This window comes from Lethenteron reissneri, unplaced genomic scaffold (genome assembly GCF_015708825.2).
Source record: "Lethenteron reissneri isolate LAM-NWPU_2019-01 unplaced genomic scaffold, ASM1570882v1 scaffold_1129, whole genome shotgun sequence".
In the NCBI taxonomy this organism is placed as follows: Eukaryota; Metazoa; Chordata; class Hyperoartia; order Petromyzontiformes; family Petromyzontidae; genus Lethenteron; species Lethenteron reissneri.
In genome coordinates this window covers 21,425-41,566 of record NW_026890815.1, presented here as the reverse complement: position 1 = coordinate 41,566, position 20,142 = coordinate 21,425, and the positions used below count along the sequence as shown (strand labels likewise).

At 48.3% G+C, this 20,142-nt stretch overlaps 1 protein-coding gene across 1 annotated transcript; it reads left to right on the top strand.

The window, feature by feature from the left end:
- Window positions 1-775: 775 nt before the first annotated feature.
- Window positions 776-18,878, top strand: LOC133361524 (zinc finger protein 883-like). The gene is made up of 3 exons (XM_061580451.1): window positions 776-1,190; window positions 1,750-2,610; window positions 17,794-18,878. The coding sequence occupies exons 1-3, from the start codon at window positions 1,038-1,040 to the stop codon at window positions 18,847-18,849; spliced, it is 2,070 nt and encodes a 689-aa protein (XP_061436435.1). The 5' UTR covers window positions 776-1,037; the 3' UTR covers window positions 18,850-18,878.
- Window positions 18,879-20,142: the final 1,264 nt, after the last annotated feature.

The following is a 20,142-nucleotide window of genomic DNA, read 5'->3' as shown; positions in this document are numbered from 1 at the left end:
TTGTTGATGATGTTGTTGATGCTGATGTTGTTGTTGTCGATGCTGATGATGATGTTGTTGATGATGTTGTTGATGCTGATGATGTTGATGTTGTTGTATATGATGGTGTAAATGATGTTTATTGATAATGTTGATGATCGCAAACATCAACATAATTTATTAATTTATTCAGTTAGGGTAGCCTCTCATTGTGGGAGGGGAGGGTCTTGTACCCCAGAAAGTGACGTCATGTCATCTGCAGCCGCGTGACGTCATGTCATCTGCTGCCGCGTGACGTCACGTCATCTGCAGCCGCGTGACGTCATCTGCTGCCGCGTGACGTCACGAGCTAACAGGAAGCTGGAGGTCCGCGCGTGAACTGCAATCCGAGGTGAGAAATTCTCATCGTCGTGGTTGTTGTGGTTGTTGTTGTGGTGGTTGTTGTTTACCAAGCTAGAGCCTCGCTCTCTCTCTCGTAGGGATGTCACTAGAGCAGCAGCAGCTTGTGAATCGATGTCCAAGTTGGAACTTTACAACGCGGGGCCTAGACACGCGGGGCCTTGCCTCCTGCCCTCGCCTGGTCGCGTTTGCTTTAATTCCCTCCCTTAAGTTTAATTTGTCTTCACGCGGCTCGCTACTTTGTCACTTTGGTTTACTGTAGATATTAACGCAGTTTTTTTTTTAGTTTTTTACCAGCCCAAGCCCGCCTGAGCTGCTGTACCGCTCTTGTTTACAGAAGCTACCTGCCCACAACAACAACAAGGTGGGTTTGTCAACGCGTGTGTCAATGTTTTGACTTAAAACTTTCGTAACTGCAGCAATTCATATTCTTGGTTCTTTCGGTGAAGTCACGGAGATAGAAAATTTATAAAAAATAACAGATAATAAAATGAATAAAAGTAAACAAAATTGTAAATAAAACCACGACGTTTCTATCACAACACAAGTGGCATTTATTTTATGTTATCTGTTGTTATTGTCTATCTACGTAACTTTACCGAAAGAACCAAGAATACGTGTGGAAATGGGTATCGGTCAAAGACGCTAATCACGTACTGATGTTGACTCTAAATGTGGAGAGGAAACCCGGGAGATTCGGAGGAAAATCCACGCGACCACGGAGAGAGAGACACGCAAACTCCAAATATACAGCAGCAGCAGCAGGCGTCAGGGTCGGGATCGAACCCACGACTTCCTGTATACCAGGCGAGGTAGTTAACATCTCACCACGGAGAGAGAGACACGCAAACTCCAAATATACAGCAGCAGCAGTAAGCGTCAGGGTCGGGATCGAACCCACGACTTCCTGTATACCAGGTGAGGTAGTTAACATCTCACCACGGAGAGAGAGAGAGAGAGACACGCAAACTCCAAATATACAGCAGCAGCAGGCGTCAGGGTCGGGATCGAACCCACGACTTCCTGTATACCAGGTGAGGTAGTTAACATCTCACCACAGAGAGAGAGACACGCAAACTCCAAATATACAGCAGCAGGCGTCAGGGTCGGGATCGAACCCACTACTTCCTGTATACCAGGTGAGGTAGTTAACATCTCACCACGGAGATACGAGGGCTTCCAGGCATTTTTATGACCATTTGCCCTCTCATTGTGTGCAATAACAGCCTGTGTGATGAATTTGGGAAACTTTTTCACGACATCATGAATATATGAATAAGTATAGACGTGTAAGTCACGTGTGACTGTGTATATGCATTACTCTGTATCTGACGTGTAGGTGGTGTGGATATAATTTTTTTCTGTCTGCAGCTGTCGCTTGGTCTGATGGAGCAAAGGCGCTCAGCACAGCTCAGTACGGCAAGGCAACAATGCGACCGGCGTGGATACAGCACGGAGCGGACTGGAAATTTGACACAGCACCAGAGAGCTCACGCAGGAGAGAAACCCTTCAAGTGCAGTGTGTGTGGGAAGGCATTTTCACGGTCATATTATCTTAAAAGACACCAGAGAGCACACACGGGAGAGAAACCCTTCAAGTGTAGTGTGTGTGGGGTGGCATTTTCACAGTCAAATAATCTTAAAAGACACCAGAGAACACACATAGGAGAGAAACCTTTCAAGTGTACTCTGTGCAGGAAGGCATTTGCACAGTCATCTTCTCTTAAAAAACACCAGAGAATACACACGGGAGAGAAACCCTTCAAGTGCATTGTGTGTGGGAAGGCACTTTCACGGTCATCTGTTCTTAAAAGACACCAGAGAACACACACAGGAGAGAAACCTTTCAAGTGTACTCTGTGCGGGAAGGCGTTTTCTTTTTTACATCATCTCGTAAGACACCAGAGAACACACACGGGAGAGAAACCCTTCAAGTGCAGTGTGTGTGGGAAGGCATTTGCACATTCATCTACTCTTGTAACACACCAAAGAACACACACGGGAGAGAAACCCTTCAAGTGCACTGTGTGTGGGAAGGCATTTTCACAGTCATCTTCTCTTATAAAACACCAGAGAACACACACGGGAGAGAAACCCTTCAAGTGCACTGTGTGTGGGAAGGCACTTTCACGGTCATCAGATCTTAAAAGACACCAGAGAACACACACGGGAGAGAAACCCTTCAAGTGCATTCTGTGCAGGAAGGCGTTTTCAGATTCTTCCAATCTTCAAGTACACCAGAGAAGACACAAGCATCAGAAGATCCACAAGGACTGGAGTGTGAAATCAGCTTGTGAAAGTCAAAGTGCTGCAATGAGCCCATCCCTCATCAAACAAGAACCGGAAGAAAATCCCAGCTTGGACACTTTTAAAGGTACCAAGGTGAAATATGAAGAGGTGAAGGTGGAATGTGAAGAAGTGATGGTGAAGAGTAAAGAAGTGAAGGTAAAGTGTGAAGATGAAGATTCAACTCCAGAATGGGACCTTCACATGGATGGAGGCAACGTGAAGCAGGAGGAGAATTCTGACTGAGGCAGAGCGAGGCAACTCCCAGCAGTTTGTGGAAGTGGAGGTGTCGGTGGACTTCCTCCGAGACAATACAAAGTGAAATGGGGACCCGGTAAATGTGTAAGCCAGAGACGATGTCGCTCCAATAGATGCACCTTTGTCACAGGCCTTTAATGACAATAACGTGAAGTTGAACACTCAGTTCCTAGGTTCAATCTGCAGGGTAAGGGTGGCCAGTCTTTGTGGACCTGTGTGTTGGGTATATCTCTGAGAGCCAATAAGCTTCCAAGCATTCACGATGTTATAATTGCTTTTACATGGTGCTGACTTAATCCGCTCAGCAACTCGGAGTTTTGTATCGTACCTCGTCTCAAACATTCTAAGAGCACCCCAAGTAGCAGCTGCCCCTGTGTGGCACAAGGTGGTGGCCCTGCACCGGCCTGAATATTGTCAAGAGCCTGTCAGTAGGGGGCGATGATTGATCTGTCATCTCAGCTGTGTCGTTTGTAGGTAATGTTTAGAATTTGCTAAATTTTTGACCCAGACGCCAACATGCAAAGGCCTACTCGTTTTGAATTGCACAATTGTGTGTTTCACATCCACTGTTCAGTAGAGGGTGCATTCTTGAAATAGCTCCTTGTTAATAAGATGTTATCTAAACTAAATTGTTCAATTTTGGAAGAAGGTAATCAACCAGGTAGGGTGTTGACTGTTGTGTTGGGTGACTCTGTGTTGTGTTGCATTATATTTATAAGTTCACTATGTTTGTGTTTTCATTCACTTGTACCTGACGATGGTTGCTTGTGTTCCAATCGAAACGTCGTTTTCTATTAAATTTCGTTCTACGTGACTTTACTGAAAGAACCAAAGAATAAGATGTTATCTGATGCAGTATATTTCACTGCAGTAATTCAATTTTGTGCATATGCCTGTCAATAATTTAGAATGAAAACTTGTCTGTGTGCGTACATGTAACACACACTGTACGTACACAGTGTACACACACAGTGTACACACACAGTGCGTACACACACTGTGTGTACACACAGTGTCCATCGTCCCTTTGATGCGGTGAAGTTGTCCTGTCCCATTAGAAAAACACCCCCTAAGCATGTTTCCACCTCCATGTTTGACGGTGGGGATGGTGTTCTTGGGGTCATAGGCAGCATTTTTCCTCCTCCAAAGACGGCGAGTTGAGTTGATGCCAAAGAGCTCAATTTTGGTCTCATCTGACCACAGCATTTTCACCCAGTTGTCCTCTGAATCATTCGGATGTTCATTGGCAAACTTCAGACGGGCATGTAAATGTGCTTTCTTGAGCAGGGGGACCTTGTGGGCGCTGCAGGATTTCAGTCCTTCACGGCGTAGTGTGTCACCAACTTTTTCTTGGTGACTATGGTCCCAGCTGCCTTGAGATCATTGACAAGATCCTCCCGTGTAGTTCTGGGCTGATTCCACACCGTTCTCATGATCATTGCAACTCCACGAGGTGAGATCTTGCATGGAGCCCCAGGCCGAGGGGGATTGACATTTCTTTTGTGTTTATTCCGTTAGCGAACATATATCGGTGGCATTGCCCCAGAAAACAGTCAACAAAACTGTGTCTCCGTCTCTTTATTTCGTCGTGTCGCCTGGTTGACTTAGGGGCTGGGGCGGGGAAACCAGCATACGCTCGCATTACAATTACTTCACGTAGCTGCACTGTTCATGAACATCAGCGGGTCAATGTTGCGATGGACCTCAGTTTTGCACAGGACACTTTTGCTTTGATAGAGCATTTTAATGACCTGTGATACCTTGATAATGCATGTGGTCATGAAAGTCCGTTTTGTACTGATAATTGGCTTTGCAGAGTTGAATACTGTCAGCACAATGATGTTAGCTGTGGCCTGGATTCGAACTCGGGCCGCCAGGTTCATAGCGAAGCGTCGCAAACGGAATGATCCTCAGTCGTGATTTATTGTAAGGCGGAGTTGTGCACCATCTGATGAGCGTGTAATGCATTGGACAATGCAAGCGGTGTAAATTCATTTCTGATATTGATGAGACCATATACAATGAGTGTCTGTGCAAGAATGTGAAAGTCAATCAATATCAATCAAAAATTAGCAAACTGTCATTTTGTACTTTATTGCATAATTTGTAAACGTGAACATTTTTTAACATAATTATGCATTATTTGCAAAAGTTACCACCCCTTGCATGGTTAATGCAAAATGTGCATTTGTGTGCAGTTACCAATATTAACTGTGCAATGCAGGATATGCGACACGATGCAGCGAAGTAGTGCACTTTATATACATAAACAATTATTATATAAGTAGAAGACATTATTTCCAACATTCTGAATATTCTTTACGTGCAATCATGTACAACGCGTCCCGTCATGGCACGCAATAAGCACGCATCTGCATTAGTAAATGCGTTGCACGCGTAACATTACCGCTGAACCAGCAACACGAGACATCCACGCGTCCCCTGCCACCGCCCTCCGCCGCCGTCTTGCAGGTCGGGCAGCAAAAACATAACACTTCTGAGAATTTGCAACAACACCAACACCATCAACACCACGAGAAATGTGCCTGTGAGCACCTGGAGACCACGTGGAGAAGACTCCAGGCCACGCGTTGACAACGATGTTGAACAAGTGGAGAATCGTTGACTTTGTCAAGCTACTAGCTGTACTACCCGGCTTCGCCCGAGACTTGGATCCACCATGCCCGGCCGCCTTTGTCTCCCCAGTGGCGACGTTCACACACTGCACCAGTTACTCGTTTGAGGCTGAGTCGACCTAGCGGAGGCCCAGGACCGGTTCAAATAATCGTCACCGGCGGTGGCCGTGAGCGGGAATCGAACTCGGGTCGCCGGGTTCGTAGCGCGGCGTAGCGCTAATCGCTGCGCCACGATGCGTGACGCTTCCACACGCGTGGGTCACGTGACAGATGTGAAGTACGCGGCCGCAGGAGGAGGGTGGACGTCCTCCCTGGCGACGATCGCCGAGGGTGGCGGCGGCGGCAGAGTGCGTCTGTCGCGGCAGCGGCACCGCGGGTGAGCCACCGAGTCGGGTGAGCCACCGAGTCGGGTGAGCGACCGAGTCGGGTGAGCGACCGAGTCGGGTGAGCGACCGAGTCGGGTGAGCGACCGAGTCGGGTGAGCGACCGAGTCGGGTGAGCGACCGAGTCGGGGCACCGCGGGTGAGCGACCGAGGTGGGTGAGCGACCGAGTCGGGTGAGCGACCGAGTCGGGTGAGCGACCGAGTCGGGGCACCGCGGGTGAGCGACCGAGTCGGGTGAGCGACCGAGTCGGGTGAGCGACCGAGTCGGGTGAGCGACCGAGTCGGGGCACCGCGGGTGAGCGACCGAGGTGGGTGAGCGACCGAGTCGGGGCACCGCGGGTGAGCGACCGAGGTGGGTGAGTGACCGAGTCGGGTGAGCGACCGAGTCGGGGCACCGCGGGTGAGCGACCGAGTCGGGTGAGCGACCGAGTCGGGTGAGCGACCGAGTCGGGTGAGCGACCGAGTCGGGGCACCGCGGGTGAGCGACCGAGGTGGGTGAGCGACCGAGTCGGGGCACCGCGGGTGAGCGACCGAGGTGGGTGAGTGACCGAGTCGGGTGAGCGACCGCGCACGGGATCCAGGTCGGGCTGCGGCCACAGCCGCCACCACCGGCAACGTCGACGTCGCTCTCATCGGCTCACTTGTTTTCCCTCAACGTCAGCGTACCTGCACGTTGGGAGAGTAGCACGTGTAGTTGTGTGTGCAGTGTGTGTAGTGTACGTAGCGTGCGTGTGTGTGTGGTGTGTGTGTAGTGTACGTAGCGTGCGTGTGTGTGTGGTATGTGTGTAGTGTATGTAGCGTGTGTATATGTGTGTGTAGTGTATGTAGCGTGTGTATGTGTGTGTGTAGTGTACGTAGCGTGTGTATGTGTGTGGTGTGTGTGTGTGTAGTGTATGTAGCGTGTGTGGTGTGTGTGTAGTGTATGTAGCGTGCGTATGTGTGTGGTGTGTGTGTGTGTAGTGTGTGTAGCGTGTGTGTGTGTAGTGTATGTAGCGTGTGTATGTGTGTGTGTAGTGTATGTAGCGTGTGTATGTGTGTGTGTAGTGTACGTAGCGTGTGTGTGTGTGTGGTGTGTGTGTAGTGTATGTAGCGTGTGTATGTGTGTGGTGTGTGTGTAGTGTATGTAGTGTGTGTAGCGTGTGTATGTGTGTGTGTAGTGTATGTAGCGTGTGTGTGGTGTGTGTGTAGTGTATGTAGCGTGTGTGTGTGTGTGGTGTGTGTGTAGTGTATGTAGCGTGTGTATGTGTGTGGTGTGTGTGTAGTGTGTGTAGCGTGTGTGTGTGTAGTGTATGTAGCGTGTGTATGTGTGTGGTGTGTGTGTAGTGTGTGTAGCGTGTGTATGTGTGTGTGTAGTGTATGTAGCGTGTGTGTGGTGTGGGTGTAGTGTATGTAGCGTGTGTGTGTAGTATATGTGTGGTGTGTGTGTAGTGTATGTAGCCTATTAAAACTCCCCTCCCGTGACATCACAACATAATACAGATGGTCATCTATTCTTAGGTGTTTTCGGTAAAGTCACGTAGGCAAAACATCAAAATTAATGAAAAATAATAAAATAAAATAAAGATCTTTATTTTATTTTATTATTTTTATTTTAAAAAAATCTTTATTTTATATTATAATTTATAAAAATAATAAAATAAAGATCTTTATTTATTTTATTATTTTTATTAATTTTGATGTTTTGCCTACGTGACTTTACCGAAAACACCTAAGAATATGATTCCTTGCAGTCACGAAAGCTTCAAGTTTAGATGGTCATCAATCAGCTTAACTCAGATAATCTGTGTGTCTGTGTGTGTGTGTCTGTGTGTGTGTGTGTCTGTGTGTGTGTCTGTGTGTGTCTGTGTGTGTGTGTCTGTGTGTGTGTGTCTGTGTGTGTGTGTCTGTGTGTGTGTGTCTGTGTGTGTGTCTGTGTGTGTGTGTGTCTGTGTGTGTCTGTGTGTCTGTGTGTGTCTGTGTGTGTGTGTCTGTGTGTGTGTATCTGTGTGTGTGTGTCTGTGTGTGTGTCTGTGTGTGTGTCTGTGTGTGTGTGTCTGTGTGTATGTGTGTCTGTGTGTGTGTCTGTCTGTGTGTGTGTGTATCTGTGTGTGTGTGTCTGTGTGTGTGTCTGTGTGTATGTGGGTGTATGTGTGTGTCTGTGTGTGTCTGTGTGTGTGTGTTTGTGTGTGTATCTGTGTGTGTGTCTGTGTGTGTCTGTGTGTGTGTCTGTGTGTGTGTCTGTGTGTGTGTGTCTGTAGTCCGGCAAAACAACCTCCTACCTCCTCGCGGTGCCGGACGGGCAACACTGTCGTGGACATTGCTGTGGGGGGAGGGCCAATGCCCATTGGCCTCTCCCCTCATGGCGTCTGTGACCACCACAGTGGCTGAACGGGGGCTCTGGACGGGTGTGAGGGGCTGGTAACCCCTCCACCTTCAATTCATTACCACTAAACCACGAATTAAACATAAACCTGTAACAAATAAGCTTGTGCCGGAGGCCCCGGGGGGTCAGGCTTTTATGACGTCTCCTGGCCAAACCCCATTTGGCGGAGCCAGGAGATTGAATTTTCACCCTCGGGGCTCCTCCAGAAACAACAAAAAACCATTGCGGATGGCCACGTGGAATGTTCGAACGCTCACTGCGGAGGAGAGGCTGCCACTCCTCTGTCGGGAGCTGGACCGGTACCGCCTGGATCTCTGTGGCATTCAGGAGGTCCGGTGGACCGGTTCTGGCTCCTGCCACCATGAGGGGTGGACAGTCCTCTACTCGGGGCAGGAGACTGCCAAACAACAGGGTGTGGCTCTTCTTCTGAACAAAAGAATGAAGGGGGCGTGGGAGCGTGGCGGTGAGGTGTGGGAAGCTGTAAGCCCCAGGATACTTTGGGCTCGCCTTCCCATCAACCAGAGGCGAGGAGTGGTGGTCGTGGTTACTTATGCCCCCACCGAAGACGAACATCCGTGGAGGGATGCAAGCAAAGCCGATGAGTCAGACGCTTTCTATGACCTCCTGTCACAGGTGCTGGCTAAAGTGGCCACTCGGGACAGAGTCATCTTGTTGGGTGACTTCAATGCCCGAGTTGGTCATGATGCTGACACCTGGTCTGGAGTGATTGGAAGGCATGGGCCAGATCAGCTCAATAATAACGGTAGGAGGCTGCTAGATTTTTGTGCAGCCCATGGGCTTGTAATTACCAACACGCTCTTCCGGCATCGGCGCATCCACACAACATCATGGATACATGCCGGGTCCAAGCAAGAACATCTGCTGGACTACATAGTGACGGACCAGCGGATGCGAACCCATGTCCTTGACACCAGGACCTACCGTGGAGCTGATCTGTCCTCTGACCATCGACTAGTCATCTGTAAGATGCGCCTGCCTTTCTTCCACTCCGGTGGTGGGTGTACACCCAGGATCCCATTCCAACCAAAAGTGGCCTGGTCTCAGTTAGCTGATGAAAGTTGCAAGCGAGAATTTCATCATCGCTTGCAGCTGGGGTTGGCATCGTCCCCCACTCCACCTGATGTCGAGGGTAAATGGGCGAGGTTTAAGACTGTGACTCATGCAGCTGCAATGGCTGCTTTGGGTACGCGGTCCAGACCTCCCCAGAAACCCTGGCTGACAGAGGAGGTGTTCAGGTTAATTGAGAAAAAGCGACAGGCCCACTCTCATCGCCTACAGCATCCCACGTCAGAGAATGAGGAGGTTTACCGCAGCCTTCGCTCGGAAGTTCGGAGAGCCGTAAGGCGTTGTAAGGATGGGTGGTGGTCGCGGGTTGCTAAGGAGATGGAGTCTGCCTCAGTGGCCCGTGATCACAAATCACTATTTAACTCCATCAAAAAAGTAACCTGCAGCGCCACACCTATTACCATCATTAGAGGAAAAAACGGTGATCCAATCTCCGACCCCCAGGAACAGGTTTGCAGATTTTCTGAGCATTTCTGTGAGGTCCTGGGGGAGGGAAATTCTCTCAGCCAGGAAAACATCATGGCACAAAGTGGGGATAACCCTGCTGAGGCTGCGGTGCCTCAAATATTGGAAGAGGTCACCCCCTGTGAGTGGCTGGCTGAGGTTCCAGCTGTTGAGGAAGTACTGAGGGCGATCCGGAGTCTGAGACCAGGGAAGGCACCGGGCAGAGATGATCTCCCAAGCGAAATGCTGAGGGAGGGTGGCGTTTGTGCACAGACTGCCCTATATGACATCATAACAACAGTCTGGACCACTGGACGGGTTCCGCAGGACTGGAAGGATGCCCTGGTGGTCCCCCTCTTTAAGAAGGGGGACCGCACAGACTGTAACAACTACAGGGGCATCTCACTCCTCAGTGTGCCGGGTAAGGTCCTGGCAAGGATTATTCAACATCGCCTTGCTAGGCACGCTGAGGAGGGGCTTGCGGAGCCCCAATGCGGTTTCAGGAAAGGGCGGTCCTGCACAGATGCCATATTTTCTGTCCGTCTGCTACAGCAGAGGTGTAGGGAATTCCAAAAAGACCTACATCTCTGCTTTATTGACCTGGTCAAGGCCTATGATACCATCAGTAGGACTGGACTCTGGGTTGTTCTTCGTGCTTTCGGAGTCCCTGACCCTCTGCTCACGATCATTAAGGACCTTCATGATGGTGAGCGGGCCCGGGTAAAACTACGTGGCCGGGAGTCGGAGCCTTTCCCTGTACACCTTGGGGTGCGACAGGGATGTCCTCTGGCTCCCACATTATTTAACATCTATTTTTGACCGCGTAGTTCGTGAAGCCTTCAATAGCTGTACCGGGGGAATTTCCGTTTGGTACAGATATAATGGGAGGCTGATCGACGCCCGGGTGCGATCAAGGGATGGCTCCCTATTGGTCAACCACGTTATGTATGCCGATGATTTGGTAATAGCTGCTCATTCAGAAGAGGAGTTGGAGGCGCTGCTGCTGAGACTGGAGCGTGCCACTAAGAGGTGGGGCCTTACCATCAGCCCCACCAAAACCAAGCACCTGCCTGGGTATTTTGTACCATCGGACACTCCACCCCCACAACTCCCAATTGGTGATGGGGCAGTTGTGGAGAGAGTGGAGAGTTTCCCATACCTGGGCAGTATGCTTATGACCGGCTCCAGTCTATCAGCAGAGGTCTCACTCCGAATCAGTCGAGCGGCAATATCTTTCATCGGTTGCGTAACGCTGTGTGGAAGCTACCTGGTCTGTCGCTCCGCACGAAGCTTCAGATCTTCTCGGCCACGGTCATTCCCTCCCTTCTCTACGCTTGCGAGACGTGGACCCCCCTGGTGGAGCATCTTCGCCGGTTGGAAACATTTAGGCTGGCCTGCCTACGATCCATCCTGGGTTTAACCAGGCTGGATTGTGTGAGGAGCTCACAAATCCTTGAAAGATCTGGGCAAAGTCCCATCAGTGAGCTCCTCCGGCAGGCAAGGCTGCGTTGGCTGGGTCATGTAGCCCGCATGCCCAGCCACCGCATGCCTAAACAGCTTTTGTTCGGCCGGATCGAGGGGGCTAGACGGGCGCGGCACGGGCTGGAGAAGAGATGGAGTGATGTGGTACAGGAGGACGTGGAGCTGAGTGGACTTGCCGATGACTGGTACCAGCGGTGTCAAGATCGGCCTCAGTGGAGGAGGCTCGTGAAGGACGCTACTGGGCAGTTGGAGGCAGTCGCCCTCCAACAACAACGGAGGGCGGAGGAGCGACGCTCACAACAACGAGCGGAGCGCCGGGTGGCTAAAGCACAGCAAGTTGGCACAGTAGGGGGCACAGGTGGTGCATCAGCCAGTCATCTCGGTCATCTCGGTCAGTCGACCAGTGGCACCTGGGTCTGCCCCGTGACCTCCTGCCAGCGGGCTTTCGACACTTCACGTGGCCTCAAGGTGCACTTGGCCTGGCACAAGCATCGTGGTGACGTCACCGCCACTTAGTGGCGAATGGCGGTTGTTGTTGTTGTTGTGTCTGTCTGTGTGTGTGTGTATCTGTGTGTGTGTCTGTGTGTGTGTCTGTGTGTATGTGGGTGTATGTGTGTGTCTGTGTGTGTCTGTGTGTGTGTGTTTGTGTGTGTATCTGTGTGTGTGTCTGTGTGTGTCTGTGTGTGTGTCTGTGTGTGTGTGTCTGTGTGTGTCTGTGTGTCTGTGTGTGTGTGTCTGTGTGTGTATCTGTGCGTGTGTGTCTGTGTGTGTATCTGTGTGTCTGTGTGTGTGTGTCTGTGTGTGTGTGTCTGTGTGTCTGTGTGTGTATCTGTGTGTGTGTCTGTGTGTGTCTGTGTGTGTGTCTGTGTGTGTGTGTCTGTGTGTGTCTGTGTGTGTGTCTGTGTGTGTGTCTGTGTGTGTGTCTGTGTGTGTGTGTCTGTGTGTGTCTGTGTGTCTGTGTGTGTGTCTGTGTGTGTGTGTCTGTGTGTATGTGTGTCTGTGTGTGTGTCTGTCTGTGTGTGTGTGTCTGTGTGTGTGTGTCTGTGTGTGTGTGTCTGTGTGTGTACACTGTGTACACAGACACAGTGTACACACACACACACACAGTGTACACACACACAGTGTACACACACAGTGTACATACACACAGTGTACACACACACACAGTGTACACACACACACAGTGTACACACACACACTGTGTACCCCGCTCTGTGACATCCCCACTCAGCATTACGTCATCCGCGTGAAACGCCAGGGGGAGGTGTACCTCGCTAGTGACGTCATGTCACCAAGAATTCCACCCCCCTCCCCCCCGTCCCCCGCGCTCTTGAACGTGACGTCACCTCCGCCTCGTTCACTGCAGACGTCGTTCCAGTTGCCAATCCTTATTTGGGCAAAGCCACGCCCAGTGACGGGCGGCTCATTAACATAAAGAGTCCGTTAATGACGTCACGAGCTTATCGCGACGGTCTCATTAACATAATTTATTCATATTCTCATTTATTGTGGGAGGAGCCTGTCTCGTACGCGGGAAGTGACGTCACGTCACCTACTACCGCGTGACGTCACGAGGCGACAGGAAGCTGTCGCTAATGGCGTGCAGTGAAGTCCGAGGTGAGAAATTCTCATCGTTGTGGTGGTTGTTGTTGTGGTTGTTGTTGTGGTTGTTGTTGTTGTTTACCAAGGTAGAGCCTCGCTCTCTCTCTCGTAGGGACGTCACTAGAGCAGCAGCAGCAGCTTGTGAATCCCTGTCCAGCTTGGAGCTTGACTACGCGGGGCCTAGACACGCGAGGCCTTGCCTCCTGCCCTCGCCTGATCGCGTTTGCTTTAATTCTCTCGCTTAAGTTTAATTTGTCTTCACGCGGCTCGCTACTTTGTCACTTTGGTTTATTGTAGATATTTACGCAGTTTTTTTTTTCGTTTTTTTACAGCCCAAGCCCGCTTGAGCTGCTGTACCGCTCTTGTTTACAGAAGCTACCTGCCCACAACAACAACAAGGTGGGTGGGTGGAGGTTTTGTCAACGCGTGTGTCTCAATGTTTTGACTTAAAACTTTCGTAACTGCAGCAATTCATATTCGTAAAGTCACGGAGATAGAAAATAAACTAACAGATAAAGATATTAAATTAAATAAAAAATTGAAATTAAAGCAAAAAAACCCACGACGTTTTGACCGCAACACAGGTGGTCTTTCTTTAATTTAATTATCTGTTAATTGTATTTGCTATCTACGTGACTTTACCGAAAGAACCAAGACTACGTGTGTCAATGTCTGTCAAACACGCTGAGCGCGTGCTGATGTTGATTCTAAATGTGGAGGGGACAAGCCCTGCTGCTGTTGACCATGGCACTGTGACTGTGTGTGTGTGTGCCAGTGTGAAGTCTATTCACTCTGTTGAACACGCACGTTATGTCAAAACAATATTATATCTTCTTGCTTCTTTCGGTAAAGTCACGTAGAAGGGAAATAATACAAATAATACAAATAAAACATACTAAAATAATATAACAATATACTAAAATATTTAAATAATATGGTCATATAATATTATATTTCAATGTAAAGCTTTCGTGACTGCAGGGATTCATCTTCTTGGTTCTTTTGGTAAAGCCACGTAGAAGGGAAATAACAAAATAATACAAATAAAACATAATAATATAAAATATTGTATTAGTTTTATTTTATTATTTCCCTTCTACGTGACTTTACCTAAAGAACCAAGAAGATGAATCCCTGCAGTCACGAAAGCTTTAAATCAAAAGTTAAATTTCAGTTTAGTCTATGGGTCTCAACCATGTGTCTCTGTGGGTCTTTATGTGTATCTGTGGGTTTCTATGTGTCTCTGTGGGTCTCTGTGTGACTCTGTGGGTCTCTATTAATCTCCATGGGTCTCTATTCATCTCGCTGTATCTCTATGGGTCTCTATGTGTCTCTGTGGGTCTCTATTAATCTCCATGGGTTTCTATTAAGTTGGCACAGTAGGGGGCACAGGTGGTGCATCAGCCAGTCATCTCGGTCATCTCGGTCAGTCGACCAGTGGCACCTGGGTCTGCCCCGTGACCTCCTGCCAGCGGGCTTTCGACACTTCACGTGGCCTCAAGGTGCACTTGGCCTGGCACAAGCATCGTGGTGACGTCACCGCCACTTAGTGGCGAATGGCGGTTGTTGTTGTTGTTGTGTCTGTCTGTGTGTGTGTGTATCTGTGTGTGTGTGTCTGTGTGTGTGTCTGTGTGTATGTGGGTGTATGTGTGTGTCTGTGTGTGTCTGTGTGTGTGTGTTTGTGTGTGTATCTGTGTGTGTGTCTGTGTGTGTCTGTGTGTGTGTCTGTGTGTGTGTGTCTGTGTGTGTCTGTGTGTCTGTGTGTGTGTGTCTGTGTGTGTATCTGTGCGTGTGTGTCTGTGTGTGTATCTGTGTGTCTGTGTGTGTGTGTCTGTGTGTGTGTGTCTGTGTGTCTGTGTGTGTATCTGTGTGTGTGTCTGTGTGTGTCTGTGTGTGTGTCTGTGTGTGTGTGTCTGTGTGTGTCTGTGTGTGTGTCTGTGTGTGTGTCTGTGTGTGTGTCTGTGTGTGTGTGTCTGTGTGTGTCTGTGTGTCTGTGTGTGTGTCTGTGTGTGTGTGTCTGTGTGTATGTGTGTCTGTGTGTGTGTCTGTCTGTGTGTGTGTGTCTGTGTGTGTGTGTCTGTGTGTGTGTGTCTGTGTGTGTACACTGTGTACACAGACACAGTGTACACACACACACACACAGTGTACACACACACAGTGTACACACACAGTGTACATACACACAGTGTACACACACACACAGTGTACACACACACACAGTGTACACACACACACTGTGTACCCCGCTCTGTGACATCCCCACTCAGCATTACGTCATCCGCGTGAAACGCCAGGGGGAGGTGTACCTCGCTAGTGACGTCATGTCACCAAGAATTCCACCCCCCTCCCCCCCGTCCCCCGCGCTCTTGAACGTGACGTCACCTCCGCCTCGTTCACTGCAGACGTCGTTCCAGTTGCCAATCCTTATTTGGGCAAAGCCACGCCCAGTGACGGGCGGCTCATTAACATAAAGAGTCCGTTAATGACGTCACGAGCTTATCGCGACGGTCTCATTAACATAATTTATTCATATTCTCATTTATTGTGGGAGGAGCCTGTCTCGTACGCGGGAAGTGACGTCACGTCACCTACTACCGCGTGACGTCACGAGGCGACAGGAAGCTGTCGCTAATGGCGTGCAGTGAAGTCCGAGGTGAGAAATTCTCATCGTTGTGGTGGTTGTTGTTGTGGTTGTTGTTGTGGTTGTTGTTGTTGTTTACCAAGGTAGAGCCTCGCTCTCTCTCTCGTAGGGACGTCACTAGAGCAGCAGCAGCAGCTTGTGAATCCCTGTCCAGCTTGGAGCTTGACTACGCGGGGCCTAGACACGCGAGGCCTTGCCTCCTGCCCTCGCCTGATCGCGTTTGCTTTAATTCTCTCGCTTAAGTTTAATTTGTCTTCACGCGGCTCGCTACTTTGTCACTTTGGTTTATTGTAGATATTTACGCAGTTTTTTTTTTCGTTTTTTTACAGCCCAAGCCCGCTTGAGCTGCTGTACCGCTCTTGTTTACAGAAGCTACCTGCCCACAACAACAACAAGGTGGGTGGGTGGAGGTTTTGTCAACGCGTGTGTCTCAATGTTTTGACTTAAAACTTTCGTAACTGCAGCAATTCATATTCGTAAAGTCACGGAGATAGAAAATAAACTAACAGATAAAGATATTAAATTAAATAAAAAATTGAAATTAAAGCAAAAAAACCCACGACGTTTTGACCGCAACACAGGTGGTCTTTCTTTAATTTAATTATCTGTTAATTGTATTTGCTATCTACGTGACTTTACCGAAAGAACCAAGACTACGTGTGTCAATGTCTGTCAAACACGCTGAGCGCGTGCTGATGTTGATTCTAAATGTGGAGGGGACAAGCCCTGCTGCTGTTGACCATGGCACTGTGACTGTGTGTGTGTGTGCCAGTGTGAAGTCTATTCACTCTGTTGAACACGCACGTTATGTCAAAACAATATTATATCTTCTTGCTTCTTTCGGTAAAGTCACGTAGAAGGGAAATAATACAAATAATACAAATAAAACATACTAAAATAATATAACAATATACTAAAATATTTAAATAATATGGTCATATAATATTATATTTCAATGTAAAGCTTTCGTGACTGCAGGGATTCATCTTCTTGGTTCTTTTGGTAAAGCCACGTAGAAGGGAAATAACAAAATAATACAAATAAAACATAATAATATAAAATATTGTATTAGTTTTATTTTATTATTTCCCTTCTACGTGACTTTACCTAAAGAACCAAGAAGATGAATCCCTGCAGTCACGAAAGCTTTAAATCAAAAGTTAAATTTCAGTTTAGTCTATGGGTCTCAACCATGTGTCTCTGTGGGTCTTTATGTGTATCTGTGGGTTTCTATGTGTCTCTGTGGGTCTCTGTGTGACTCTGTGGGTCTCTATTAATCTCCATGGGTCTCTATTCATCTCGCTGTATCTCTATGGGTCTCTATGTGTCTCTGTGGGTCTCTATTAATCTCCATGGGTTTCTATTAATCTCCATGGGTCTCTATTCATCTCGATGTATCTCTATGGGTCTCTATGTGTCTCTGTGTGACTCTGTGGGTCTCTATGTATCTCTATGGGTCTCTATGGGTTTCTATTCATCTCCATAGGTCTCTATTCATCTCGATGTATCTCTATGGGTCTCTGTGTGACTCTGTGGGTCTCTATGGGTTTCTATTAATCTCCATGGGTCTTTACTCATCTCGATGTATCTCTGTGGGTTGAAATGGAAACAGGAAGTTAACACAGCACACACGTGCAGCAGCAGAAGTCGGATCTGTTCATCCCCAGCATTTAAGGACATCTCAGCCTGGGTTCACACCTCTGAGTTACGATTGAACATTAATTAACGCATTTCTGCATAACACAAACAGTGTTGGTTTCAACACCCTTTGCGATGTCAGCTGAATTTTGCTCTCAGAAATATTCCTTTTGTAGCCAGACAGCCGAACTTGTGTGCTCGGAATTTTGGGTTCACATTCAGATTTATGACTATTTGCCCTCTCATTGTGTGCCATAAAAACACGTGTGATGAATTTGGGAAACTTTTTCACTACATCATGAATATATGAATAAGTATAGACGTGTAAGTCACGTGTGACTGTGTATATATGCATTCCGCTGTGTCTGACGTGTAGATGGTGTGGATTTTCTTTTTTTATGTCTGCAGCTGTCGCTTGGTCTGATGGAGCAAAGGCGCTCAGCACAGCTCGGTACGGAAAGGCAACAATGCGACCAGCGTGGATACAGCACGGAGCGGACTGTAAATTTGACACAGCACCAGAGAACACACACAGGAGAGAAACCCTTCAAGTGCACTGTGTGTGGGAAGGCATTTGCATGGCCATCAGTTCTTCAGATCCACCAGAGAACACACACAGGAGAGAAACCCTTCAAGTGCAGTGTGTGTGGGAAGGCGTTTTCACGGTCATTTGCTATTAAAACACACAAGAGAACACACACGGGAGAGAAACCCTTCAAGTGCAGTGTGTGTGGGAAGGCGTTTGCACAATCACCACATCTTCAAGCACACCAGAGAACACACACGGGAGAGAAACCCTTCAAGTGCAGTGTGTGTGGGAAGGCATTTTCACAGTCATCTTCTCTTATAAAACACCAGAGAACACACACGGGAGAGAAACCCTTCAAGTGCACTGTGTGTGGGAAGGCATTTTCACGGTCATCTTCTCTTAAAAAACACCAGAGAACACACACGGGAGAGAAACCCTTCAAGTGCAGTGTGTGTGGGAAGGCATTTACACAGTCATCAAATCTTAAAAAACACCAGAGAACACACACGGGAGAGAAACCCTTCAAGTGCAGTGTGTGTGGGAAGGCGTTTTCACGGTCATTTGCTATTAAAACACACAAGAGAACACACACGGGAGAGAAACCCTTCAAGTGCAGTGTGTGTGGGAAGGCGTTTTCACGGTCATTTGCTATTAAAACACACAAGAGAACACACACGGGAGAGAAACCCTTCAAGTGCAGTGTGTGTGGGAAGGCATTTTCACAGCCATCTTCTCTGATAAAACACCAGAGAACACACACGGGAGAGAAACCCTTCAAGTGCATTCCGTGCGGGAAGGCGTTTACACAGTCAGAACATCTTCAAGTCCACCAGAGAACACAGACGCATCAGAATATCCACAAGGAGTGGAGTCTGAAATCAGCTTGTGAAAGTCAAAGTGCCGCAATGAGCCCATCCCTCGTGAAACAAGAACCGGAAGAAAATCCCAGCTTGGACACTTTTAAAGGTAATGAGGTGAAATATGAAGAGGTGAAGGTGAAATATGAAGAGGTGAAGGTGAAGAGCGAAGAAGTGATGGTAAAATGTGAAGATGAAGATTCAACTCCAGAATGGGACCTTCACATCGATGGAGGCAACGTGAAGCAGGAGGAGAATTCTGACTGAGGCAGAGTGAGGCAACTCCAAGCATCTTCTTGGTTCTTTCGGTAAAGTCACGTAGAAGGGAAGTAATACAATAATACAAATAAAACATGATCAAATAATTCTCACGACGTTTCGGCCACAACGCAAGCAGCTGTCCTCAGGTGAAAGAACCAAGAAGATGAATCCCTGCAGTCACGAAAGCTTTAAATCGAAACTCCCAGCAGTTTGTGGAGGTGTGGCTGGACTTCCAAGACAACACAAAGTCAAATTGAGACCCGGTAGATGAGTAAGCGTGAGACGATGTCGCTGCATTAGATGCTCCTTTCTCACAGGCCTTTAATGACAATAACGTGAAGTTGAACACTCAGTTCCTAGGTTCAACCTGCAGGGTAAGAGCGAGTGGCCAGTTACTGCAACTACATACTATTAACACTCCTTCCCTTTGTTAATGCTACCCCTATCCCCTTCCTTTGATGCTGCTAATTCTGCATAATGCACGGGCATAAGTAGTACTAATCACATACCTGCATTTCTCATAAATATGCTAAATGCCTCTTGATATGCAAATTCTTTTGTCAAGGCGCCCAGCTTATATATATGCTCCAAGCGCGTGTGCTGTTTCATTCAGACGCTGTCGCCTCGACAGACCTGGTTTTCACCTGAGGATGGCTGCTTGCGTTGTGGCCGAAACGTCGTGAGAATTGTTTTATTGTGTTTTATTATTTTATTACTTCCCTTCTACGTGACGACTTTACCGAAAGAAGCAAGAAGACAAGTGGCCAGTCTTAGTGGACCTGTGGGTTGGGTCAATCTCTCACCAGGAGCGAGAGCCAATCAGCCCCCAAGCATTCACGATGTTCTCATCATAATTGCTGTTACATGGCGCTTGTCTGAAACACTCGAAGAGCATCTGCAAGTAGCAGCTGCCCCTGTGTGGCACACGATGATTGATGTGTAATCTCAGCTGTGTCGTTAGTAGGTGATCTTGACTTGAAGCTTTCGTGACTGCAGGAATCCACACCCTTTAGTTCTTTTGGTGACGTCACGTGGGTCGAAAAATTATAGATCGCGGCGTTTCGATCGCAACGCAAGCGATTGTCATCAGGTGTGACAACCACCATCATCATCACCACCACCATCACCACTTTCACCATCACCACCACCATCACCACTTTCACCACCACCATCATCACCAACTGAGGTAGACGCCTACTTCAGCAGTTATTGACGTGGTCCCAGCTGATGGCGATTGCTTGCCTTGCTATCGAAACCTCGTGATCTATTATTTGTAGGTAATGTTTACAATTTGCTACG

What these genes read in the sequence shown, in the direction of transcription:
- LOC133361524 (XM_061580451.1), top strand. Translation starts at nt 1,038, where the DNA reads ATGTTGACTCTAAATGTGGAGAGGAAACCCGGGAGATTCGGAGGAAAA. An exon ending in CTTCCTGTATACCAGGCGAG is followed by an intron (nt 1,191 to 1,749) that starts GTAGTTAACATC and finishes TTCTGTCTGCAG; the next exon opens with CTGTCGCTTGGTCTGATGGA. An exon ending in CAGATTCTTCCAATCTTCAA is followed by an intron (nt 2,611 to 17,793) that starts GTACACCAGAGA and finishes TCAGTTCTTCAG; the next exon opens with ATCCACCAGAGAACACACAC.